The following is a 21,737-nucleotide window of genomic DNA, read 5'->3' on the forward strand; positions in this document are numbered from 1 at the left end:
CTAAACAAAGCAAACTGTCTGAGAAAAATAAACTCTGGTCTGTGTTTGCAATCTGGAATTTTTTTTTTTCAAAATTAAAGATTTGATGTAAGTGTGACAAAAACAATAAACCAGACAGAAATCTGTAAGGATACAAATAAACTTTCACATCAGCGCCGAGAGATTTGAAAACAGAACATCGGAGAGCGCGTGTGATTTATGCATCAAAATATCTACATATTATGCAAATCATTTCTGTCTTTCGCTGCTGGTTTGTGTTCTTCAGGACGTGAATGTCCCACTGAGCATCTTTCCGAGACAAACGGGCCTTTTAACGAGGATGAAGGGGAGCTTTGTGAGACAGAAGCCTTGGGATTGTTTAACGTTGCCAGTGTGTGCTCGCTGTGTGTCTGTATGAGAAAGAGATTATGTGGGTGTCTCTGAGAGGAAGAGATCGAGCGGCACGCCTGTGTTTGTGCTTGTGAAAGGAAGAAATGGGGACAAGTGTTTTGTCATTCCGTCCACATTTCAGTCTGCTGTCGGCAGACAGCTGTGCCGTGTCAACAGAGGTGGGTGGGCGTGCGTCTCGTAGGTGATGCTACTGCAGGGTTGAGTTCAAATGACAGCTGAGCATCTCAAACACTGCCGCTGCATTGTGAGGTACAAATGAAAAAGGTAAGTGAAACTGTTTTTTGTCTTTTGCTAAACGCAAGAACAGTCTGGCTGTGGTTTTCAGAAAAAAGATAATGGCTCTCTTTTGAAGACAGTGTTGATGTCTCCATAAAATTGGTGACACATTTATCTAGCAAAATAGCACACTACATTCCAGCAGTATTAAAGGTCTATTAGATAGATTAGAATATTAGTGGAAAGCCCTTTTATTTTGGGAAATTGATCAGCAAGTGAAATTATATTATGTCTCAAAACAATTTCCAAGTTCAGTTTATAACCACTTTGCATTTGTCTTTAACTTTGCAGCAAAGCCATATAGCAAGCAAGCATGTAGTGATGATGGAGAACAAACACTTCCTCTAACCTGAAAGAAACTTCCCACAGAAGCTTTCTGTATTAAAAATAGCAAAAAGTTAATACCAGAAGAAAGAGAACATTAAGTTGTTGGAAGCATTATCCCAGTTGACACCCCCCAATCAGGTATAAGAGAAAAACAAAACAAAAACGTAAAAACAAATCTTGCTACCCTTAAGGTAAAAAAAAAAATAAAGAAAACAGAAAGTTAGAAGCTGAAATAACAGCAAAATAATGCACATTTTAAAGTAGGAGGAATTAGTCCTCCAAGGGACATGGGGAAAATGTTTCTTTTGCATTCCCTGGCAATAAACGTACTGCAATATTTGCTGGTCTATTTTGCATACAGTCACAAATGTCAATTTCAAATTTCAAATGTATACATATTTAAAGAGCCTCAGTGTTTATTCTGAACTCTTTGGTGCAAAAAGCCGATTGTAAATCAATTTATTCACTGCATGTTTATGTCTGTGTAAGTTTGAGATGAAACTGCACATGAAAACATCCCTTTAAACCATTCAGACCAACACAAAAGAGACACAATCAAAACTGTCAGATGACTTTATTACCCTGTGATAATAACTCAGAAATAGTCCAAATAGTTTGGATGTATTTTTTATTTCTTTCCTTCTTATGGAAAGTTTCTGCTTATATCTGCTTAATTTCAACTAATAGCAGAATATTTAAAACCAAGTTCGTGATTTGTGAAACCTTTATATGATTTGAGACACTTCAATAAAGGTTGATTTCAGCACTTATTATTATTATTTTGCATCTGGACCACATGAAAACTTTATGGGACATGGAGGATTTATTTATTTATTTTTTTGCGTTTTCTCGCAATAATGTACTAATCCGTTTGTGTGGCATCATTGAATAATGTAAGCCTTTCCTGAGATGGCCATAATACTTTATTGCTATAAAGCTTTGTGAGGTACATTCCAGTATTATCTAGTCTATTATAAATTAATCTAGTCTGGGTTTAAAGAGCCCATGTGCTGTAGTTTTTAGTGTAGATGAAAGATGCTGAAGGTGGTGAAAAAATATGTGGCGCCGCCCTTTAGTCAACTTCAGTAAAGTTTTTTTGTTTGTAATTGAAGTTGTTCGAGAAGAGCAAGCAACTTGGCATCAGTTTTACAAAAAGGAAATATTTAACCTTTGAACACATCAGAATTAAATTATTATCTGCCCAGGACTTTGAAATGATTGTTTAAACTATTCAACATTTCAAAGAAAGAACCACGGACGTGTTCTGCTGCTCATCAGATCTTGATAACTTTATCTAAGCGTTTTTCTCATTCAGATGACATTTTTAGTCAGAATTGTGTCTTTATTCTGCCAGTAGCATAATTCTTGTATTTCTTCTTGTATTAAAAATAAATATTCTGACCCAATACTCCGTCGTACTTTCTTTACTAACCTCCTCTGCCGTTTTTCTTTTCACTGTCACAAACTTCTCCATCTCTCCTCTGTGGAGGTAGATATGTTTTAAAACCTTCGCGCTTGTCTCCTCCTCTGTCACTCACTGTCAGCTCTGCTTACACCAGCAAGTATCTGGCTTTTTTGAACAGGCAGTCTGTTGCTTAATTTGAACAGTGCTGCCACCTAGTGACTGGAGGCTTGTTTATCAGTTAAGCGTTAATGGAGACAAAGTCAAATTTAATTTAAATAAATAAATCTGTTCTCGCTCCATAGAGAATAGAAGGGCTTTTAAAAAACGTCCTACGTTTGAACTGCTGGTGTTTCAGCTGCTCTCTCTACTAGCATGTTGGGGATATCTGGACAGGAAGCTGGAAGAGCCTCGTTTTCATCATGTATGTCACTTTGAAGAGAGGGAAAATGTATTGTTTGACAAAACAGATTTATTAGATCAAGAAAATATTATGTGATCATATGTGATACAGTTTTGTGTCATTAGAAAAATAGACAACTCAAGGTAAAAACAAGAAAAAAGTCTTTTTTTTTACAGAATAAACCACTGCTTGTTAACCTGCAAATGAGCTCACCTTTTGGACTTAGAAATAAGTAAAATTCTGTTATTACATGTTCTGACTGTGAGACAATAAAGTTCACTTTATTTTGTTCTCACTCAGAATAAAGCCTGTAGCTCTCATAATGTAGTTGTACAATAGAGTTTACATTTTAATGTGACTGCACTATTGATATGGCATCTTCACATTATGTTAAGATGACTGGAATCCAGGTTTGTCACAATCCTCAGCATTTTTAACAACTGGGTTATTTTGTGGAATGTGACAATGTGAACTGGCTGATCAGATCATGTGGCGAGGCTGTGTGAGAAAATTCACACAGAATTCGCCATGATGTTGTACCTAAAAGAAGAAAAATAAACTTTCTATTTAGAAGTTTCTTGATTCATGTTCATGTGATTTATAAACATGTGCTGGTTATTTTTCTGGAAATAAAAAAGTTGAAAATATTTATCATGCACACAATAAAAGTGAGGATAGGAAAGGTTCAGTTCTGTTTAATCAGAAAAATAATTTTTTTTTCTTTGATAATTGAGAAATAATCATCTGTGATAATGAATTTTTTGGTATTGATTCAATACCGAGTAAATACAGGGTCTGTATCGCCAATACTGATACCAATACTGATACTTTTCATTTAAGTTTGATATATCATCAAACGTCTGACATTCATGGGTATTTGTTGTTATCCTTTTATTTATTTTTGTTCAAACCTGTGACAAAATTTAGACAAAGTTTAAATGTGTCTACAAGACACTTTTATGAAATATTTTGATAAAATATTAACATGACAAGCAGTAGAAACCAGTAAAAAAAGCAAAACACAGCAAGTGAAAAGCAAAACACATTTGTATGCATTTTTTTTCTAAGAGCGCAGAAAATGATCATTTGAGAGAAAATCCAAACCGAAATCTGTTCTGAGATAGAATTTCTAAACTACAATATAGAAACAAAACAAAATTGTCAAGAGGTAATCTGAAAATAAAAGTTTCGATCTTATCACGCTATTACTATAGTAATAATGTGACATTGACACCAACTTAGTGTTGATATTTGGGATATTTTTGATAGATCCGCCCAGATTAGAAAAGATGAACCATGAAGCACAAACATCTACAACCAATTCTTATCTTTTCAAGATGAAGTCCAGAATGGAAAAAAATAATAATTCTGATAAATTACTTTAAAAAAAACAACAAATGCATTTATGCTGTTGAGATTCAGGCTTAAATCAGTGATTGTTTTGTTAAATTGATAATGATTCTTCTCCCTTTAAGGCTTCCGTCACTTGCTGGAAGACAGCATCGTGGTCATTGTTGCATCTCTGGTCTCCTCCTCCCTTTTCTCCTCCCTTCACTCTCCTCTCAATCCGTCCAACCCCCCACTTCTCTCCATTCACGCACCCCGACTTGCGCATCGCCTCCTCCGGCAATAATGACCAAGGATTCCCCGGAGGAGGAGACCCGAGCTCCGGGCGGCGGCGGCGGCATCGGAGGAGGAGGGGCCGCTGGCAGAGGAGCATCCAGAAGAAACCGAGCGGACGACAATGTCACCATCCTGACATCCTCCATGGATTTCTACAGATCCGGCCGGAGTCGAGCCAGCAGCAGCAGCGACGCCGCCCCGAGCCTCACCTCCTCCGTGGACCTGAGCACCTCCTCCCTGGATACGAGCATCCAGACGCGGATCTTTAAGATCATCGTCATCGGGGACTCCAACGTGGGGAAGACGTGCCTCACCTTCCGCTTCACGGGGGGCAGCTTCCCCGATAAGACCGAGGCCACGATCGGCGTGGACTTCAGGGAGAAGGCGGTGGAGATCGAAGGGGAGACCATCAAGGTAAAGGCAGCGGCGGAGCTGGATGTGGACGAGAGGAGCGGTGTTTCGCCCTCCGCCCCTCCCCCTCCCCGGGCTTCAGCTCGGAGGATGACTCGGGCCTGCTCTCTTATTAATCCCCCAGGCTGTGAAAGCACAGTTCTCCTCCTCAGCTTTATTGATTATCTATGGGCAGGGGTGCTGATATGTACTTTCTGAGGTATGTATTATAGCATCCTTCGCACCAGTAACTACGGCTCACATTGCAAAACAACAGTGGCCTGTCATTTTACAAGTAACTTGAGTTAACCGGAATTTTTACCTCTGGATAGACTGAATTAACTTACCTACTGTTTATCAACCACTTAGAAAAGCTTTTGTCATCCCTGTAACATTTTTATTCTTGTCCCTCGTTCCTTTTTTTTGTTTGTTTTTCTGCCACCGATTGCTTTTTTTTTTTTTTTTCCTCTCTATTGTCATCAATCGACAACAGCACGACGGCCTATTAGGTAGGGAAAAAAAGGGAAAATAAAAAAAGACAATCTGAAATTTTGAGATTAATCTTAGACTATTTAAAAAAATAAAAATAAAAACAAGGTCATTTCTAAGCAGGAAAAGTCGCAAATTTGCAAGAGGCTAGAACAAACAGAAATTCTGAGACTAATGTCATAATTTTTTGGGGAAATTATATAAAGAAGAAGGAACTTTTTTTTTTTTTTTTTAAATATCTGACTTTCAAAAGTCAAAGATTTTTTTTAAACTCCGAAATTAAAAAGTATTTTCTAGAACATTTCTGAGATTATTCTCAAAATTTCAAATTTTATTTTCATTTTATTTATTTATTTATTTTAAATGTTACTCCTCCTTTTTCTCCATCTACAATGGCCGCAAAAACGCCTCGCAGGAACACGATTAAAATAAATAAATCGCGCCTCAATACAGAATAATTTTTCTGTCCTTGATTTGGCGCCCCCTAGCGTAGCGCCCCAATGCGTCGCATGTAGTGCATATCCACTTTTTGCGCCACTGTACAATGTATTTTATATTTAAGAAATGGACGCAGAAATTCACAGTAACTTGAAAGATTTGTTGTTGAAAACAAAGCAAGACAATATAGGTGTTATATGGTTAATTTAGACTTGTAGAATATTCTTATACTGAGACAAAAACAGGAAAGGAGATTTTAATAAATTAGTAATTGTAGCATCCTCACATTTTTCCACCTTTTGTCTCGTTAAATCATAACGAGACAAAAATCACAGAATTTTTTTTTTTTTCAAGTTTTCTGCTTTCCTTCTGTTGTCACGGTAACCAGGACCACATCTGCTCTTTGACTTGTTCTCTAAAGTTCTTGGTGCAGCTAAATCTGCTAATTGCTGCATTAAACCTTAGCTACATACAGCAAGTTTTTTTTTGTTTTTTCAAATGAAGGCTGACCTGATCCCGTTTTTGTTGCTGAGAACAGACAAAATATTTTGCAGTTTTCTTCAATTGAGCCCAACATATTAAGAAGTCTGGTGGCTTTTCATTTAATAAGGACAAAAAAATATATATAGAAAGAAAAACATTTGACAACGCCGTTCCTACAAAAAAAAATCTGATTATTTGTTTAATTAAAGTAGTTCATGCTAAGTTTATTGTTGAGTAGGTAAAAAAGAAAATCACAACATTTTTAGTGATTTTAGTTTTATTAATAATTTTTGTTTTGGCCCATGTAACAAAATGTTTGGACACCCCTGGCTTAGATCAAACCATATGTGTTAAAATGTTCCATGTCCAAACTTAACTGAGAATAAATGGCGGGACTTGAACACTGCAAAGTAATTGAAATGGCCAGAGTGTAACTGTACAAGTCAGAGGGGCTAATTACAAATGCTCACTTTTTAGATTGTTCTTTGGGGGAAAAAAGTAACAAAACAAAAACACATTTTTATCACAGCTATGCACTAATATAAGTTGATCTGTCACCCAAGATCTCTAGAATTTACATTGAAGTTTGTGATTATGAGTACCCAGCCTCATTCTAGTGTTTGATCTGTGTCTATAAGGAACAAAATGCCTGCAAGCTTAGATCCCCCCTGCGCACACACACACACACACGCACACACACACATACACACACACAATGCTGAGTCAAAAACACACACAAAATGCTGTCCACATTACCCCTGAGGCCTGCGTGTCTAAACCACTGAACCTCCTGTACAAACATCTTCCACTTTAAGGCTGTGTGTGTGTCAGGATCAATCCCATGCAATCAAACCGCCTCGCGATAAATGGAACATTAATCTTTGCATGTATATTTGCGGCACTAGTTATTCAGTGTGAAGAATCATGTTTTTGTTTTACCAACTCGTCCTCCCCCTCTCATTCTGCCGTTGCGTCCCGGTGTCACCGCAGCAACCAAGCACCGACTCGGCAGCAGACCAGTCAGACGTTATCAAATCCATGCTAAATACTGACTGTCATTTGCATTAATGATCACGCAGATAATTCCATCAATCTAGAGAATCGGCGCTCTCCTAAAGCTGTGAGAACATCTTGGTACAAAGCCTGGAGTTGTAATGTTGATTATTAGCGGTTCATAAGCTGCTTGTCCTTTGAAGGACAGAACGAAAAGAAGCTGGACTTTGCCAAGTTCCGTTTCTTTTTTCTTAGTTAAACCTAATTTCAGTTGTGCAAACACATGGAACAGATTCTTCTCTTGTTATCAGATGAAGCCAAAATGAAATACAGCCTTGCTGCTTCCTCAAGACCAAACGTTTTACGCATGTGCTGCTAATAAGATTCACCTGATTACTGGTTGATCATCAGTTATTGTGACTTCCTCTGCAAAAGCAGAAATTTTTTGGTTGTTTTCTGGTCCGCGGCATGCAATGGAAACGAGGAGATACTTGTACAGGCCTCAGGGAAGCGATTATTGCTTCCAATAGATCTATGAACATCTTGGTTCCATGTGCCGGGTTGTCATCGTCCTCCATCTGTCTTCTCCCTTTGGAGTGACTTGGCACTGAGGGCACACAGAAGTCAGAGGAGATGTCTACTTAGATAACCTATTGGAAAATAAATTCTGATTTCAAAACCTCTTGCTTACATTTTGGAGGGGAGTAGTGTTTGAAATGTTGCATCCGACTGAGTTGCAAGGCTTGTAGAGCAATGTTCTTTGGGCACACGGGACCAAAGTGAAGATGTCTGGCCGAAATGCACATCTCATACCGACAGCAAAGCACGGTGGTGGAGAACTGAGTAGATGATCGACTACTCCGTATGCTAAAGCCTTCTGCCATCACGAAGCTAAAACGTGACACAAACTGGGTCATCAACAGAACAATGGTCTCAAACACAGACTGAAATGGTGTGACAGGACCTATGCAGAAACAGATGTCTGCAAACCTTAATGAAATGAAGCAACATGAGAAATAATTGAGGCTCAAAATTCCTCCACAGGGGCGTGAAAAACTTTGATTTAGATTGTTTCAAGATATTGAAACAAGTAGGTACTGAATTACAAGTTCATCTTAATATTTTTCCAGAAAACATTTCTAATTTAGCTTCCAATTGTTTAATAAGCAAAGTACGACAGAGTATTAGGGCCGTACTACGGGAAAAAAAAAGCCAAAAATAAAGTCGAAAAACAAAACATGAGAATAAATTTGTAAAAATATGAGAATAAAGTCATATTATTTTAATAATAAAATCATAATATTCAGACAATAAAGTATTACCAGATAAAGTCGTCATGTTATGACTTTATTCTCCTATTATTTCCAGTAATTATCCTCATAACATTATAACTTTCTTTTTGGTATTGTTTGGTGAATCGTTAAAAGGTTGCAATAAAACCTGCAAGTGTGGATTTTGTAGTTCTTGTTTGGTTCTGATACAACCTCATCTATCAAACTGTAGACTGAGAAAAGAAAGGTCACCTTCATTAATGAAGAAAATATACTCTGTCTGTCTGTCTGTCTGTCTGTCTGTCTCTACAGGTGCAGGTGTGGGACACGGCAGGTCAGGAGCGCTTTCGCAAATCCATGGTGGAACACTATTACCGCAACGTCCACGCAGTGGTGTTTGTTTATGATGTAACCAAAATGGCTTCCTTCCGCAACCTACAGACATGGATAGAGGTTAGCAGAAGCTGGAAAGAACAACAAATTTCCTATTAGTCTTTTGTATTAGGGTCTGCAAATGTTTTTTATTCGAGGTTTATGGTTATTGTAAAATGTAAGATATGGCCGATTTTTTTTCTCACTATTTTAGCCATCATTTCCCTAATAGTGACTGTTGAGTAAACTTAGATGCAAACCTATGACAGCATTCAGGGCCATTGTGTATATAAAAAAACAAGAGGAGTACATTTCAACATTTTCTTGAAAAACTTTCCAAGTTGAGATTAATCTCAACATTTCTGTTTTTCTAGCAAATATTTGACTTTCCAAACTCAGAAATGTCCTTGTTTTTTTCTACAAAATTTCTGAGTTTGATCTTAAAATTTCTGAATTTTCTGACGGAAATTTACCGTACCCCTTTTCTTTGGTCTACAATAACTCTGATATGCCATCATATAAGCAAAAAGAACATAGTGAGTCAGTGTGAGTTTTTCAGTTTCACTGATTTGCTAACACGTGCGCACAAACCTGGCCGATACAGCTGAATCCAAATCTGATTCTTGTGTCTCAATTTGTTGCAGGAGTGCAATGGCCATCGGGTGTCGGCGTCAGTGCCTCGAGTTCTGGTGGGAAATAAATGCGACCTTGTGGATCAAATCCAGGTTGGTGAACTCAAGGAACTGTTGATTCATTTGTTTTTATTCACACGTCAGCGCCAACATTGCCGTTTTCCACAGGTTCCCTCTAACATGGCATTGAAGTTCGCGGATTCCCACAACATGCTGCTGTTCGAGACGTCGGCGAAGGATCCAAAGGAGAGTCAGAACGTCGACTCCATCTTCATGTCGCTGGCCTGCCGTCTGAAGGCCCAGAAGTCCCTGCTCTACAGGGACGTGGAGCGGGAAGACGGGAGAGTGAGACTCACACAGGGGACGGAAACAAAGACTAACTGTCCATGTTGAGGAAGAAGAGAATAGGGAGGCATTTCTAGGGAGGAGATGAGAGGAGTAACTTATATAAAGAAGGAGGAATGGGATATGGGAGTCTGAAGGGGAACTTTTCTGGTTTGAGATGACAGGGAAGGTTTATGCTGACGCTAGTAGTGATGTGCATTCAGCGGACGACAGAAAGACATGTTAGGACTGAAATTTCAACAGAGTTCTTGTTCTGGAACAGAAGCGATGAATTGGGGAGTGGCATATAATAACAATGCTGCCTTTTAGACTACAATAGTGTGAAAACTCTTCCACTGACTTTCCTAATAATGCTGTATTGTCTCGTTCTTATCGTTGACCATAAGTTAGCTCTTATTCCAATTGGAAACAGGACTTGCTAGACTTTTTTCTACTGCCTTAACAACTAAAACGCTGCCTGACTCATAACCTTCACAAACCATTTAGAGGAGCAGAGGTAGCGCAGGAGGCGATGGCTAAACTACCAGACATCCTGTTTCAGTGGCTTGTTTGTTGGAGGACTTGATCTTGCTCACAAGTAACATCTAAGACGTAGCAAATATAAATAAAACGGAGGAAAATACTCAAGGTGAGCTTAACTGGAAGCACCTTGACAAGGTTTTCGAAAACAGACCCTTAATGGGTTGCCCTGCCACATATTGATTTCAGAGCTCCTCTTACCCATAGCGCTCTCTCACGCAGAGGGAAAGTAAGCGTCCTCTTTCTCCTCTATTCCCGATGTAAATATATCCCCTCCATGTTTTTACCTCTGAGTAAAAGGCCTGGCCGGCTCTCCCTTTGTGTGCAAATGCAGAAAGATCTGATCTCAGTCTTAAAGGACTTTGGCGGATCAAGTCGGCTCTCTTCCGTTCTCTTTTGTGGCCGTCTGTGGCCTCACAACAGTATTCATCCTCTTTCAACATTTACTCACTTTACCATGCTACGACCACAGACATGCTTTTCTGAGATTTCACGTGATAACCCAACACAAAGCGGTGCGCAATTGTGAAGCAGAAGGAAAATGATACATGGCTTTCAAAAACATTTGCTTGTAAAAAAGCCTGTCTTGCATATGCACTTGATCTCCTTTACATTGATAGTGCTAAATATAGTAAAGTGCAATCAATTGTATTGAGAAACCATGTTGCTAAAAAATACAGTTTGTCATTGAATATCGACACACCAGGAGAATGTTAATCAGGGCAACAGTCAAGATTTAGAAGCTGACCGATATAAGGATGCTATATTGGACCAGAGACGCATCTAAAAGTTGCCAGACTACAGTTCTTCACCCCTGGTTTAGATCAAAGTGTAATCATAATGTAAAAACCGATGTGGATACCGTCACAAGGCTTCCCTAGAAAACGCATTGTCTCCCATCAGCATCCCCGCCGTCAGGGTTGGAAAGAACTGCAACAAAAACTGTGACTGCCCTCATAGCACAAGTTAAGCCCAGTGTAAATGAATCTATCCAGGAGGAACAGACTGCATGAAGATATCCACTAAACCATATTGATTATTTACTGGGCACAGAAAGACAGTTTGTTTTACACTTAGAAAGCTTCTTACTGGACTGCAGGCAGAGGAACACGATGTACATAACTCAGCTTCAAAGCCCTTAGTGTAACAGAGCATCAAACACTCTGACAATGAAATGTATGGCTCTTTGTATTGTATCACTGTGGCCTACTTTTCACCAAGCACTAACAATACATCCAGATGTAGATCAGCGAGCATTTTAGGAATTTAATCAACTGATCAGTGCCGTCATCAGGAATGACATTTTTTCTGTCAGCTAAACGCAGGAACCTAAGAATGATCTAAAGGGTCACAATAACAGATTAGAACTTCCTCACCCGGCCCAATGAGTCTCAATTTCAAACTCAGATACTAGAGTAGAAATTTCCTGGAAACAACAATGACGCATATCTCCTCTTGCTTATTAACAGGCCATTGGTAGTGGAGGTGTTATAGTGTGGGGGTATTTTCTTTGAACACACAAGGGTCCTTTGTAGCAATTGCCCATTAATTATTCACCAAACCTAAGTATCTTCTGATTGGCTACTACTGGTTTTCTTTACATGAGGGTGGGTTCCCTGTCCTCCAGTGGTCAGAAAGATCTCAAATCAAGGAGGCAGCTTGGTGGAACAGGAGATTTGCATCATGGCTGTACCAGAAAATGATTAGCTCTAAGTTATGAGGAGCCGAATCCTTTGCTGGCCAACCCCGTCTCCATAGCACGCCGCGTCCACACCTGGTCACGATAGCAGTAAGCCATGTCACTCCTCCACCATAACAAGATGTCTGTCCTCCACCAAACATTACCGAAGACCATCTTTATTGCCACTGAAATCCAAAAAACCCTTTCATAGTAGCACACGGAGCCAATATTAAACAGTTTCCCAGGGAATAGGAGAGGCTGCTGTGATGGTGCGTGTAGCCATATTGGATGTGGATTTGAGTCTTTACCTGGAACCCACCAAACACTGTGCAAATGCAGAGATCAAATGCTCTGTCCATGTTTTAAAATGTTTCCATTCTTTAAGTTCATGCTTCAAGAAACCTTCTAAGGGAGTCGCATTAGATTGGTGTATGATACCAGACACAGCTTCAACGCGTTCAGTGTTACAACCCGGAGCCGAGCCTCAGTGGGAAAGAACCGTAGGAAGACTGGATCATGTAAAATAATATTTTTGAGGTGAGGAGGCTGGCCGGAAGATTTGGGAGAATGTACTCCACACTTTTTAGATTTTAGATCAGCCTTTGTAATGCATTTCACCAAGTTCTTTATAAGTGTGTAACATAATTAGCATACTTGCCTTTCTTTATCGCTTTTCTTGATAGTTTTACAAGTTAGTGCAGTTGATTTATGTTGTTTGTTTTTTTATTTATGTGTCATGTTTGCTCTTAAGTGGATGGATGTCAAGATGTTTTGAAAAATGTAGTCTAACATATATACTAAAGTTATATGTAAGAGTAAATCATATCATATTAACATTGCAGAATTACATGTGAACGGCAACAAGACACTGTTATTAAGCTAAACGGACTGTTTGAGTACCATAGGGTAGAGGGAAGTGCACTTTTTTATATAACTTTTTTCCATTATTCTTTAAAAATATATAAATAATAATAATAATAATAATAATAATAATAATAATAATAATAATAATAATAATAATAATAAAGAAGAAGAAGAAGCAAGGCATGTTAATTGTAAGATGGAGCTCATTGGACATTTCAGTGTTCCTTCATCAAAATGTTTCCCTGGATTCAAATCCGAATGTTTTTTCTTTTGTATCTAAGGAAACCTGGTTTGACTACTTTGTCACAGATGTCCAAATCATTTCACACCATGTATCCCAACAGAAATATTAAAAAACATTCACATGGGAGCTGATTGGTAGCTATTGTTGTCTTTTGTATAGCTTGTGTGGACTGAAAAAAAGTAGCCATTGCTCAGTGTCACCCAAAATGTTGGTTTCTGACAGAGATTTGTAATATTATTCTGTAAGTGCTGTAAAATAGCAGTTTACTGTTGTTCTTTCAACAAAAGCCTTCACAGTGGCTTTACTTTCTTTTAAGACATCTTTTTTTCAGACTAGTAAACCTGAGGAGACAATGTCGCTGCTTGTAGGTTTTCATGTTTGTGAGTTCATATGCATCTTCTCTTCTTTATGTGTATCTTCTTCTGTAATACTGTCACAATCTCACAACGTGACTTCAGATAAAAATGCTGAAGAAACTGCTTGATTCGGTTTCCTTCTTTGAGTTCAAGTAGTCCAAATAAACACAGGTTTTCGGTCAATCCATCCAATTGGAGCTCCTCTAGTGTGAAGAGTTGGGGTGGACATTTATCATTTATCGTGATGAATTTCTTATAAGAATTTTGATTTATCATTGTCTCAATAAATTTGAGTTAATGATGTTTAAAAAAATTGAGCACTATCGGATATGTCTTTTTTTTTTTTTTTTACCATTTTCTCTACCGTTTGTTTCATGAGAACATCAGTAAATATGATTAAATGCAGTCATTATGTGCAGTTTAAATCACATTTCTTTAGGTTCGTGGGATCCTGAAGAAGTCCATTTAATGGAAAGTTTTTAAAGAGAACTATTTATGTTTGTGGCGCTCATGCAGTCATACAGTTACCTATAAAGTAAGTAATAAATGTTATACTGCATTTCATGGCAGCTCATTATCATCATCTTTATCATCGTTCATGTTGCCCACCCCTACTGAGGAGTAGTGCAAATCGTGTCAAAAAACACAGGTAACAGTCGAGTCATGTCAATAAGTCTCATCAAACAAAATATCAAAAATTTGTTGGTACAAAGAGTACACTCTGCTTTTCAGGAAGCCTAAATTAGACACTGCTATATTGGATAGCGACAAGGAAAACTAAATTCTGCTATTCCTTCAAAATCATGTTTGTCTTTTTTTTTTTCTTCTCTAGAGAACAGATACGCGTTAAAAATATCACTGTCTGAAGCCAGAAAATTACTTCAAGGTCTCACATGAGCCAAGCTGTTCACTACCAGGGATGAACTCAGGAAGGCTGCATGATAAATATGAATAAAAATGTGCCAAGACAAAGTTTTAATTTAAAGGTGTGCACACAAATACAAGCAGTTTAGTGCAGCTTTTTTTATAGTTGACACATTTTTTTTCTCCTGCCACATGTGTTTTTCTTTCACTTCAATTTAACAAATTAAAGGTGGAAACGATTTTGATATGATTCATAATGTTCTAATGTCCTCAGGTAACAAAATAATATTTTAGCAAATCTTTAAAATATGCAGCTATTTAAATCAAAAATCAACATGGTTGGAGCATATTTGTGATTGTTTGGGTTTGTTATAAGAACAATTGGCCTGGTTGAGCGAAAATATTAATATTGATACTATGTATCGGATCAATACTGGTAAGATTGATGCTTTAATTTCAGATTTGAATTTTATTTTATTTTTATATCGTAGTTTCTCAATGCTACCTCAGAAAAGATTTAGTCTGGATTTGCTCTCAAATGATATATTTTTTTGCACTTTATTTGTTTAGGGAAAAAATGCACACATTTGTTTTGTTTTTCTATGTTTTCTGTTTCTCATGTTGACATGTTCTGAAAGTATTTTGTAAACACTTATAAATTTTGCTTAAATTCTAGGTTTTAAGAAAATGACTCAAAGGAAAAAACACCCAAAGGCCAGAAATGTGATAATATATCAAACCTAGATAATAAAAAGTATCGGTATTGGTATCAGTATCAACATCGGTGATACAGGCCCTGTATAACCAATGTTCAGCTCAATTTATTAGTTCTACTGTAATCTACATATTATTGATCTTGCTAATGTCTGATACAAAAATGTTCCATGTCCCACAAAAGACAAAGTATCACCAGAGGTATTTTGTATCAAATTTTGATAAAATGCACCAATACATTAAATATATGTTGGAATATTATCTACATTACATCAGGAGAAAGCTGGTGGTAAACAACAGAAAATGAGCTATATTTTATATAAACAAATATTTTTCATTAATTCATTTGGAATTATATTGGATGTATTCCTCCTTCTTACCCGCGGGCAGCAGCAAGAGGCATGTTTCAGTGAGAGCAGCTTCGGATGGCAGCCGAGGAAGAAAGGGTAGACGTCACATGATGGAGAGATGCAGCCAGCCAGCAGTAGCTGCCTCCCGACTAATCACACAGCATTAACATAAACCAGCTAACTCCACGGGCTAACTTGGACAGCCATCTGCCTTTCATTTTCTTATTCGCTCCGAATTAAAAAGCCGCGAAGAGCAGACAGAGATTTGACGAACGGTGCAAAACGAAGAACAACGTCACCGTCGCGCACGGTTACCTTAGCCTCTTCTTCCATCCAGCTGGCAGCGTCATTTGACAAAGCAGGGAAGCCCACGGTTGGAAACTCTACCTTGGCTAGCAGCGGGCTAGCCAGCTTGCTAGCTGCTAACATTGCTAACTGTAGTTAGCTAGCTAGCGAGCTGTGATAAGTTGCGTCATGGAGGAGCTTGTAGTGGAAGTGAGAGGGACAAGTGGAGCCTTTTATAAGGTAAGTTACATAAATTACACCGCGCTTTGCTACAGTTGCCATAGTTTGTTCAAATATAAACAATGGATAACAAAATAACAGCGCCGAGCTAGCCCTGCGATGCCTGTTGGTGGATGTGGGCCTCTTGTCTGTGACCAGCCTCCACCTAGATCGGTTGGTTGGTGTAATAATAAACCAGAAGACAAAACCTTTACGTTTTATTTGTGTTTCCCCCCGTAATGCGAGCTTAATTAACGTCCACATCCCGGCCGGGTGTCTGCGAAACTAGAGCGGTTAATTTAGGCTACGTGATTGTTTCCGTTTAAGTGATGGAGAGGAGCTTCTTACAGATGCAAACAACTGAACTTACAATGATGTTTCAGCCAAGACGATTAATAAATTAGCAACAAATGGTAGCAATGGCTGCTTGGTTGGAGAATGAACAAATCAGAGTATGCTAATACCAATAACAGACTGAATTAGTCCCAGTCTTGAAATCGATGGAGTTGGATTTAATCGTTTTTTCAAGTGTGTATGAAAAGCGACTGACGTTGGTGTATTTTTTGAGCTTCTAGGCTTTATTTGACAGTACAAATCAAGTAAACGATTAAAGAAAATCAGGTTAGCACTCTATCTTCTGTAATATGATAAAAACAGACATAACTTAAATTTAGATGATGTCAGAGATTTTTTTTTTTAACTAAATATGACTTTTTATTATTATTGTTATTTACATTTTGCTGTTAAGTTATTAAGCTCTTGACAAAAAATATTTTTTACTCGTAGTAATAATAATAAAAAAAGATGCTTATAAGAGACTAATTAAAGTTGATTGTAAAAAAAAAAAACTGGCTGTAAATGAACTGGTTAGACTGGGTTGTTGATGCAGGTTGCCAGTCAGGAAATATCTCACTGAAGAGAGCCACACTTCTGAGAGAGCCACACTTCTGACAATCAGTGTGTGATCTAAGATGTGTTGAATTTCATAAAACTTAGCTGCTTTAAATCAACAAACATATGCTGTATTCCACAGAAGCAATGTTACTGAACAAAATGTCCATTTTATATTTGATTTAGGCATTGCAACCAGATCGCACGCACTATAAAGTGTCGATTTGGGAAGGGGGATTCTTGTCCTAAAACGTACAAAAGCAGATCATCTGTATCCATCGAACACCAGTAAACATATACATCCTTTATATACAAACCTGTTCAACATCTTGTTATACCTTCCTTTTTCTCTCCTTTACAACTCTATGCCTTTTCCTACCATGCTGTGTGGTTGATTTCTGGCACTTGTTTGCACGGCGTGTAACTTGCCAGTCTGACGATTATAAAAATGGTTACATATTGGCTAAAAGTGTTGACATTATTGACCCCTTAACCTTAATCTGTTGTCAAAAAATAAAAATCAACGTTACAGAATAAACAGGTGGGCTCTAGGCCTGTGGTATCAGGGTTAAATTGGTCCCTATATTTCTTAAACTGGAACTGAAAAAAACTGGCTAGCACTTTAGCTTTACAAATAAAATATTTCAATCACAGATTTGAAACTGTTAACTAAGAAAACAAAGCAGTTTTTAAAGAAGAATAATCCAATCTAGATCCGACAAGTCTAAGGAGTTCATCATGTCAATTAGCAGCCATGTTAGTTGGTTGCCTTAGCACAGACTGAAGACGTCGCCCTAAAGTCCAGTTTAACGCTAAATAATAGCAACTTTTCTCATCATGCATGTTGCCCTAAAAATAACTATGGATTATGAAGTGAAGTTTACCCAAACTGGTTTAGGTGCCAAATATTTGTGAAATAACTCTTTATCACACTCCCAAATCAGAAGCTAGCGTCAGTATTTTTGGTGTGACCTGTGGGAAACATACAGATACTAAAACCTAAATGTTCAGAATGTTGTCAACAAAAAAAACAAAAAAAACTCTCAATTTGTGTGAACCAGGAATCTTCTAAGTGATGGAAAAACAGGAGTAATAATTGGGCAGATATTTCAGTTTCTTTATAGAGTAAATTTAAAATGCTTTTGTGACGGATATTGAATTAGAACAGGAGCTTGATTAAAAACATTAGACAATTGTTTAGTGTGTGTCTACTCGTTTATGTAGCCTATTTAGGAAAGTCTCTGCTGTATTCAGTAACTTTTTTAAGTCTGACAAGCGTAATGCTGTGGACCCTCACGTATTTTTACGGTTAGGGGTGGTTTAAATGTCTGGTGTGTGTGTGTGAGAGAGTTAACGTAACATAAATTTTGTTCTTGGTCTGTTTTCAGACTTGATGGTCTGGTTGACTCTTCAATTGTGGCCAAAACTGCAACATTTGTTACATTTTCAGTTGACGCGATTGTCTTTCATACTGCACTTTGTCAAACAATCTAAAGCCTTTGAAAAGCCTGTTCCCCTCCTCGCCTGCGATGGCGCTGCACCAAGAAACAGTGAAGGAAACGGCACAAAAACGTCTGAAGAAGGCACTTGAAAGCGACTTCCTGCTTTATAACATGTAAACAAAAATGGAGAAACATCAGATTTTAGTGGTTGTTTGATTTCTCTTTTGTGTTTGGTAATGTCTTCCATTACTGCTAGACTGGTTCGTTTGTTTTGGTTGCACCACAGTTCAGTTTGTTGGTCCACAACAGAGTTCGATTATGCATTCACACCTCCACTAAAGAACTGGACTATGTAGGCAAATGAACTAGAGTTTGATTAAAGCGGCTTAGCAGCTCTAGTGTGAATGCACACTAATGATGGCAGCAGAAAAACGCCGACTTCACTACCAGCACATGAACATTTGTTAGTTTTTACTTGGATTAGTGTGACTCCTTAACTGTAATCCTGTTCACTTTTACAACTCAGGGAGGTTTTAAGAAAGCTTTTACTGACTATTTCAGAGGTTTATGGGAAACTTCTGTTTTTACTTGATTTCATCCGTCGCTGACAGCAAGCCTTTAAGCCCGGTGCTACTCCTGAGGCAACACTCTGAATCTTTGAATTAGTCGTTTCCTTACAGGCAGGATGTGTCCTATTTGCAATCTTTTATGCACATGAATGCACATTGTAGAAAGATACTGTCAAACTGGAGTCAAATGTCTTACGGAATCTGTGGAAGAGGAATAGAGCCACAGAAAAAAGAAAGAAAACGAATTCTTTAATGAGAATGAAAGTCAAAATTTTAAGAAAAACTCAGAAGTTAGCAAAGAAGGTAAGAATTCTGCGGAAAATGTCGGAACTGCAAAAAAAGTCGATTCTGAGGCGAGTCTGAAATTTATGAAAAAAATTCTTAATTTAGAGAAAAGTCTAAATTTTGTGAAAAAAATTCTGAATTTTGTGAAAGTCAGAATTTTCGCAGAAAGTCAGAAATCTGCAAAAAAAAATTAATATTGTATTAAAAATCATAATTTCTTGATGTCCCTCATCCTCTTTTGTGTGAATCAGTTGCATTAATGGCAGAGGCTTGTTTATTTTTATGTTTTCCTATTTTTTTTTTTTTTTACCAGAGCAATGCATCACTGTAAATATTAATTTTTTTGCTCTTCTTTCAGGCTTTTGTGAAGGACGTCCACGAGGGATCCGTCACTGTGGCATTTGAAAACAAGTGAGTAATGTATTAAAAGGCAAAAATAATGGCTGTGTTTTCATCTTAGGCCAACGTTATGAAGTCTGTTTTTACTGTTTGCGTGTCCCAGTTGGCAGCCGGAGCGTCAGATCCCGTTCCAGGACGTTCGCTTCCCCCCTCCGACAGGCTTCAGCAAAGAGATAAATGAAAGCGATGAAGTTGAGGTGGGAGTGGTTCCGTTTTCTTTTCAAGAATCGCTAAAACTTGAGCACAAAGAATGGAGTTAAAACACAAGCTATTGAGAATCAATGCAAAGGTTATTGAGAAATGAACTGTGTGTGTTTGTCAGGTGTACTCCAGAGCGAATGACAAGGAGCCGTGTGGATGGTGGCTGGCCAAGGTTCGCATGGTCAAAGGAGAGGTACGGCTGGATCCACGTATCTTTATTCAACCGTTAGAATAGATTTTAGTTTGGTAAAAACGTTGTAAATGTTCCTTTAGGAACCCTTGACCCTCACCTTCTCCTGTTTTCAGTTTTACGTGATCGAGTACGCGGCGTGCGACGCCACGCTGAACGAGATCGTAACGCTGGAGCGGTTACGGCCGGTCAACCCGAACAAGCCAGCCACCAAAAGCACCTTCATCAAGATCAGGCTGGAAGTCCCCGAAGACCTGCGACAGATGCAAGTCTCATTCATAACCCACACCGCCCCTTTTCAGTTCTATAAACACAAACAAAAATAAAACATAACGACTCGTATGGTACGTCGCATTTCCAGGTGCTCCAAGGAGTCGGCGCACAAAGACTTCAAGAAAGCTGTCGGCGCGTTCAGCATCACCTACGACTCTGAGAAAAAGCAGCTGGTCATCTTGGTTCGTCAGCAGATTTGAACATTCATAGTGGTCTGCCTGAGTTGTGGATTGTGTGGATGTGTCCGGACGCACCGCCTTGTTGAGTGAAATCCGGCTTTACCTCCTGTTGCAGTCGGTGAACGAGGTCACGACAAAGCGGGCCAACATGATGAGCGACATGCACTTCAGGAGCCTCCGCACCAAACTGTCGCTCATGATGCGGAACGAGGAGGCCAGCAGGCAGCTGGAGGTACGCTCACAAAACTGTTCACACCCTTTGAGATGGTTTCACTCTGGTTACAAGCACGTCATCCGTTTGCTTTTGTTAAGATCAGGAGTCTGCAATCCTTTGAAATTGGAAGAGGTTTTTTCTTCAGCTAAATTATTTTGTTTAGAGCAGTGTTTTTCAACCACTGTTCCGCGGCACACTAGTGTGGCGTGAGTGATCGTCAGGTGTGCCGTCGAAATTATTCAATTTCACCTACGGTACCGTATTTTTCGGACTATAAGCTGCTACTTTTTTTCTAAGCTTTGAACCATGCGGATTGTAGCCCTCTGTGGCTTTGCTGTGTATTTTTTTTCAACCACCAGGGGGCTCTCTAGCAGGAAGTGAATCATTAGAAGTCAAAATTGTAAATCAAAAGAAGAACGTGCTAATTTTCAACCTGTTCAGGGGTATTTTTAAGCAGCAGGCACGATGGAGAAATGTTTTGAAACTCATATCAAGCAGCTTTTAAGTTGAGGGCTGTCGATCTGGCACTACAGGAAGGAAATAGAGCCGCTGCATTTAAGCTCGGTGTGAACGAAACCATGGTTCGGCTTTGGAGACTGAGTGCTGCGTCCTTAATATATGCAGCAGATTTATTAGGACGCAGCACTCTGCTGGGTCCTTATGGAAAATTGAGAGCAGCTTCCAGTTTTTGTGTTTTTTTCAAAAAAAATTGAAGGTGCTATTATGGTGCGCTCTATAGTCCGAAAAAAACGGTAATTGATTTTAAAAGATTTTTTGAAAATGAATTATCTGCAAATAATGCCACCTTCGAGTGTCTGCTGTAGTAATGACTAGCGGCGTAATCATGTAATTTTCTTACCACTAGATGGCAGTAGGTACAGAGCATTTTACATTAAAACAAGAGAATTAGTGATGCATGAGTGTTGCAGGTAGCGGTGAGAGCACTGAATCTAGCAAGACTGTGATGGAAAAGACAGAGAAGCTCAGCAGTAGTTGGAAAGAGCATGAGTTCATTTTCCACAACATATCTGTGTGAAATGAGCTTCTCTAGTCTGGCTACTAAAAAAACTAAAACCAGAGAGAGACTGAGAGCTGTTGAGGAAGAGCTTTGTCTTTCTTCAATTTCTGCCAGAAAATCAGCTGTTTTCATCCAAACATGCACAG

General features: G+C 38.5%; 2 protein-coding genes across 3 annotated transcripts in view; both read left to right on the plus strand.

Moving 5' to 3' along the window:
- Positions 1-369: 369 nt before the first annotated feature.
- Positions 370-13,622, plus strand: rab33a (RAB33A, member RAS oncogene family). Of its 2 annotated transcripts, XM_017307168.1 has the most exons (5): positions 370-654; positions 4,274-4,835; positions 8,798-8,938; positions 9,502-9,582; positions 9,658-13,622. In XM_017307168.1, exons 2-5 carry the CDS (start codon positions 4,431-4,433, stop codon positions 9,880-9,882), a joined length of 852 nt encoding a protein of 283 aa, XP_017162657.1. In that variant the 5' UTR covers positions 370-654; positions 4,274-4,430; the 3' UTR covers positions 9,883-13,622. The 2 variants fall into 2 exon arrangements, with proteins under 2 accessions (XP_017162657.1, XP_008418013.1); XM_008419791.2 differs by lacking the exon at positions 370-654 and having other exon boundaries at positions 2,072-4,835.
- Positions 13,623-15,478: 1,856 nt separating this feature from the next.
- Positions 15,479-21,737, plus strand: part of fmr1 (fragile X messenger ribonucleoprotein 1) — a 24,027-nt gene continuing 17,768 nt past the window's right edge. Inside the window, exons 1-7 of the mRNA XM_008419864.2 lie at positions 15,479-15,951; positions 19,476-19,528; positions 19,620-19,713; positions 19,839-19,910; positions 20,024-20,172; positions 20,269-20,362; positions 20,475-20,591. Of these exons, the coding sequence (XP_008418086.1) occupies positions 15,901-15,951; positions 19,476-19,528; positions 19,620-19,713; positions 19,839-19,910; positions 20,024-20,172; positions 20,269-20,362; positions 20,475-20,591 (630 nt within the window). The 5' untranslated portion in view covers positions 15,479-15,900. The remainder of the gene's footprint in view (positions 15,952-19,475; positions 19,529-19,619; positions 19,714-19,838; positions 19,911-20,023; positions 20,173-20,268; positions 20,363-20,474; positions 20,592-21,737) is intronic.

This window comes from Poecilia reticulata, linkage group LG10 (assembly GCF_000633615.1).
Source record: "Poecilia reticulata strain Guanapo linkage group LG10, Guppy_female_1.0+MT, whole genome shotgun sequence".
Lineage (NCBI taxonomy): Eukaryota > Metazoa > Chordata > Actinopteri > Cyprinodontiformes > Poeciliidae > Poecilia > Poecilia reticulata.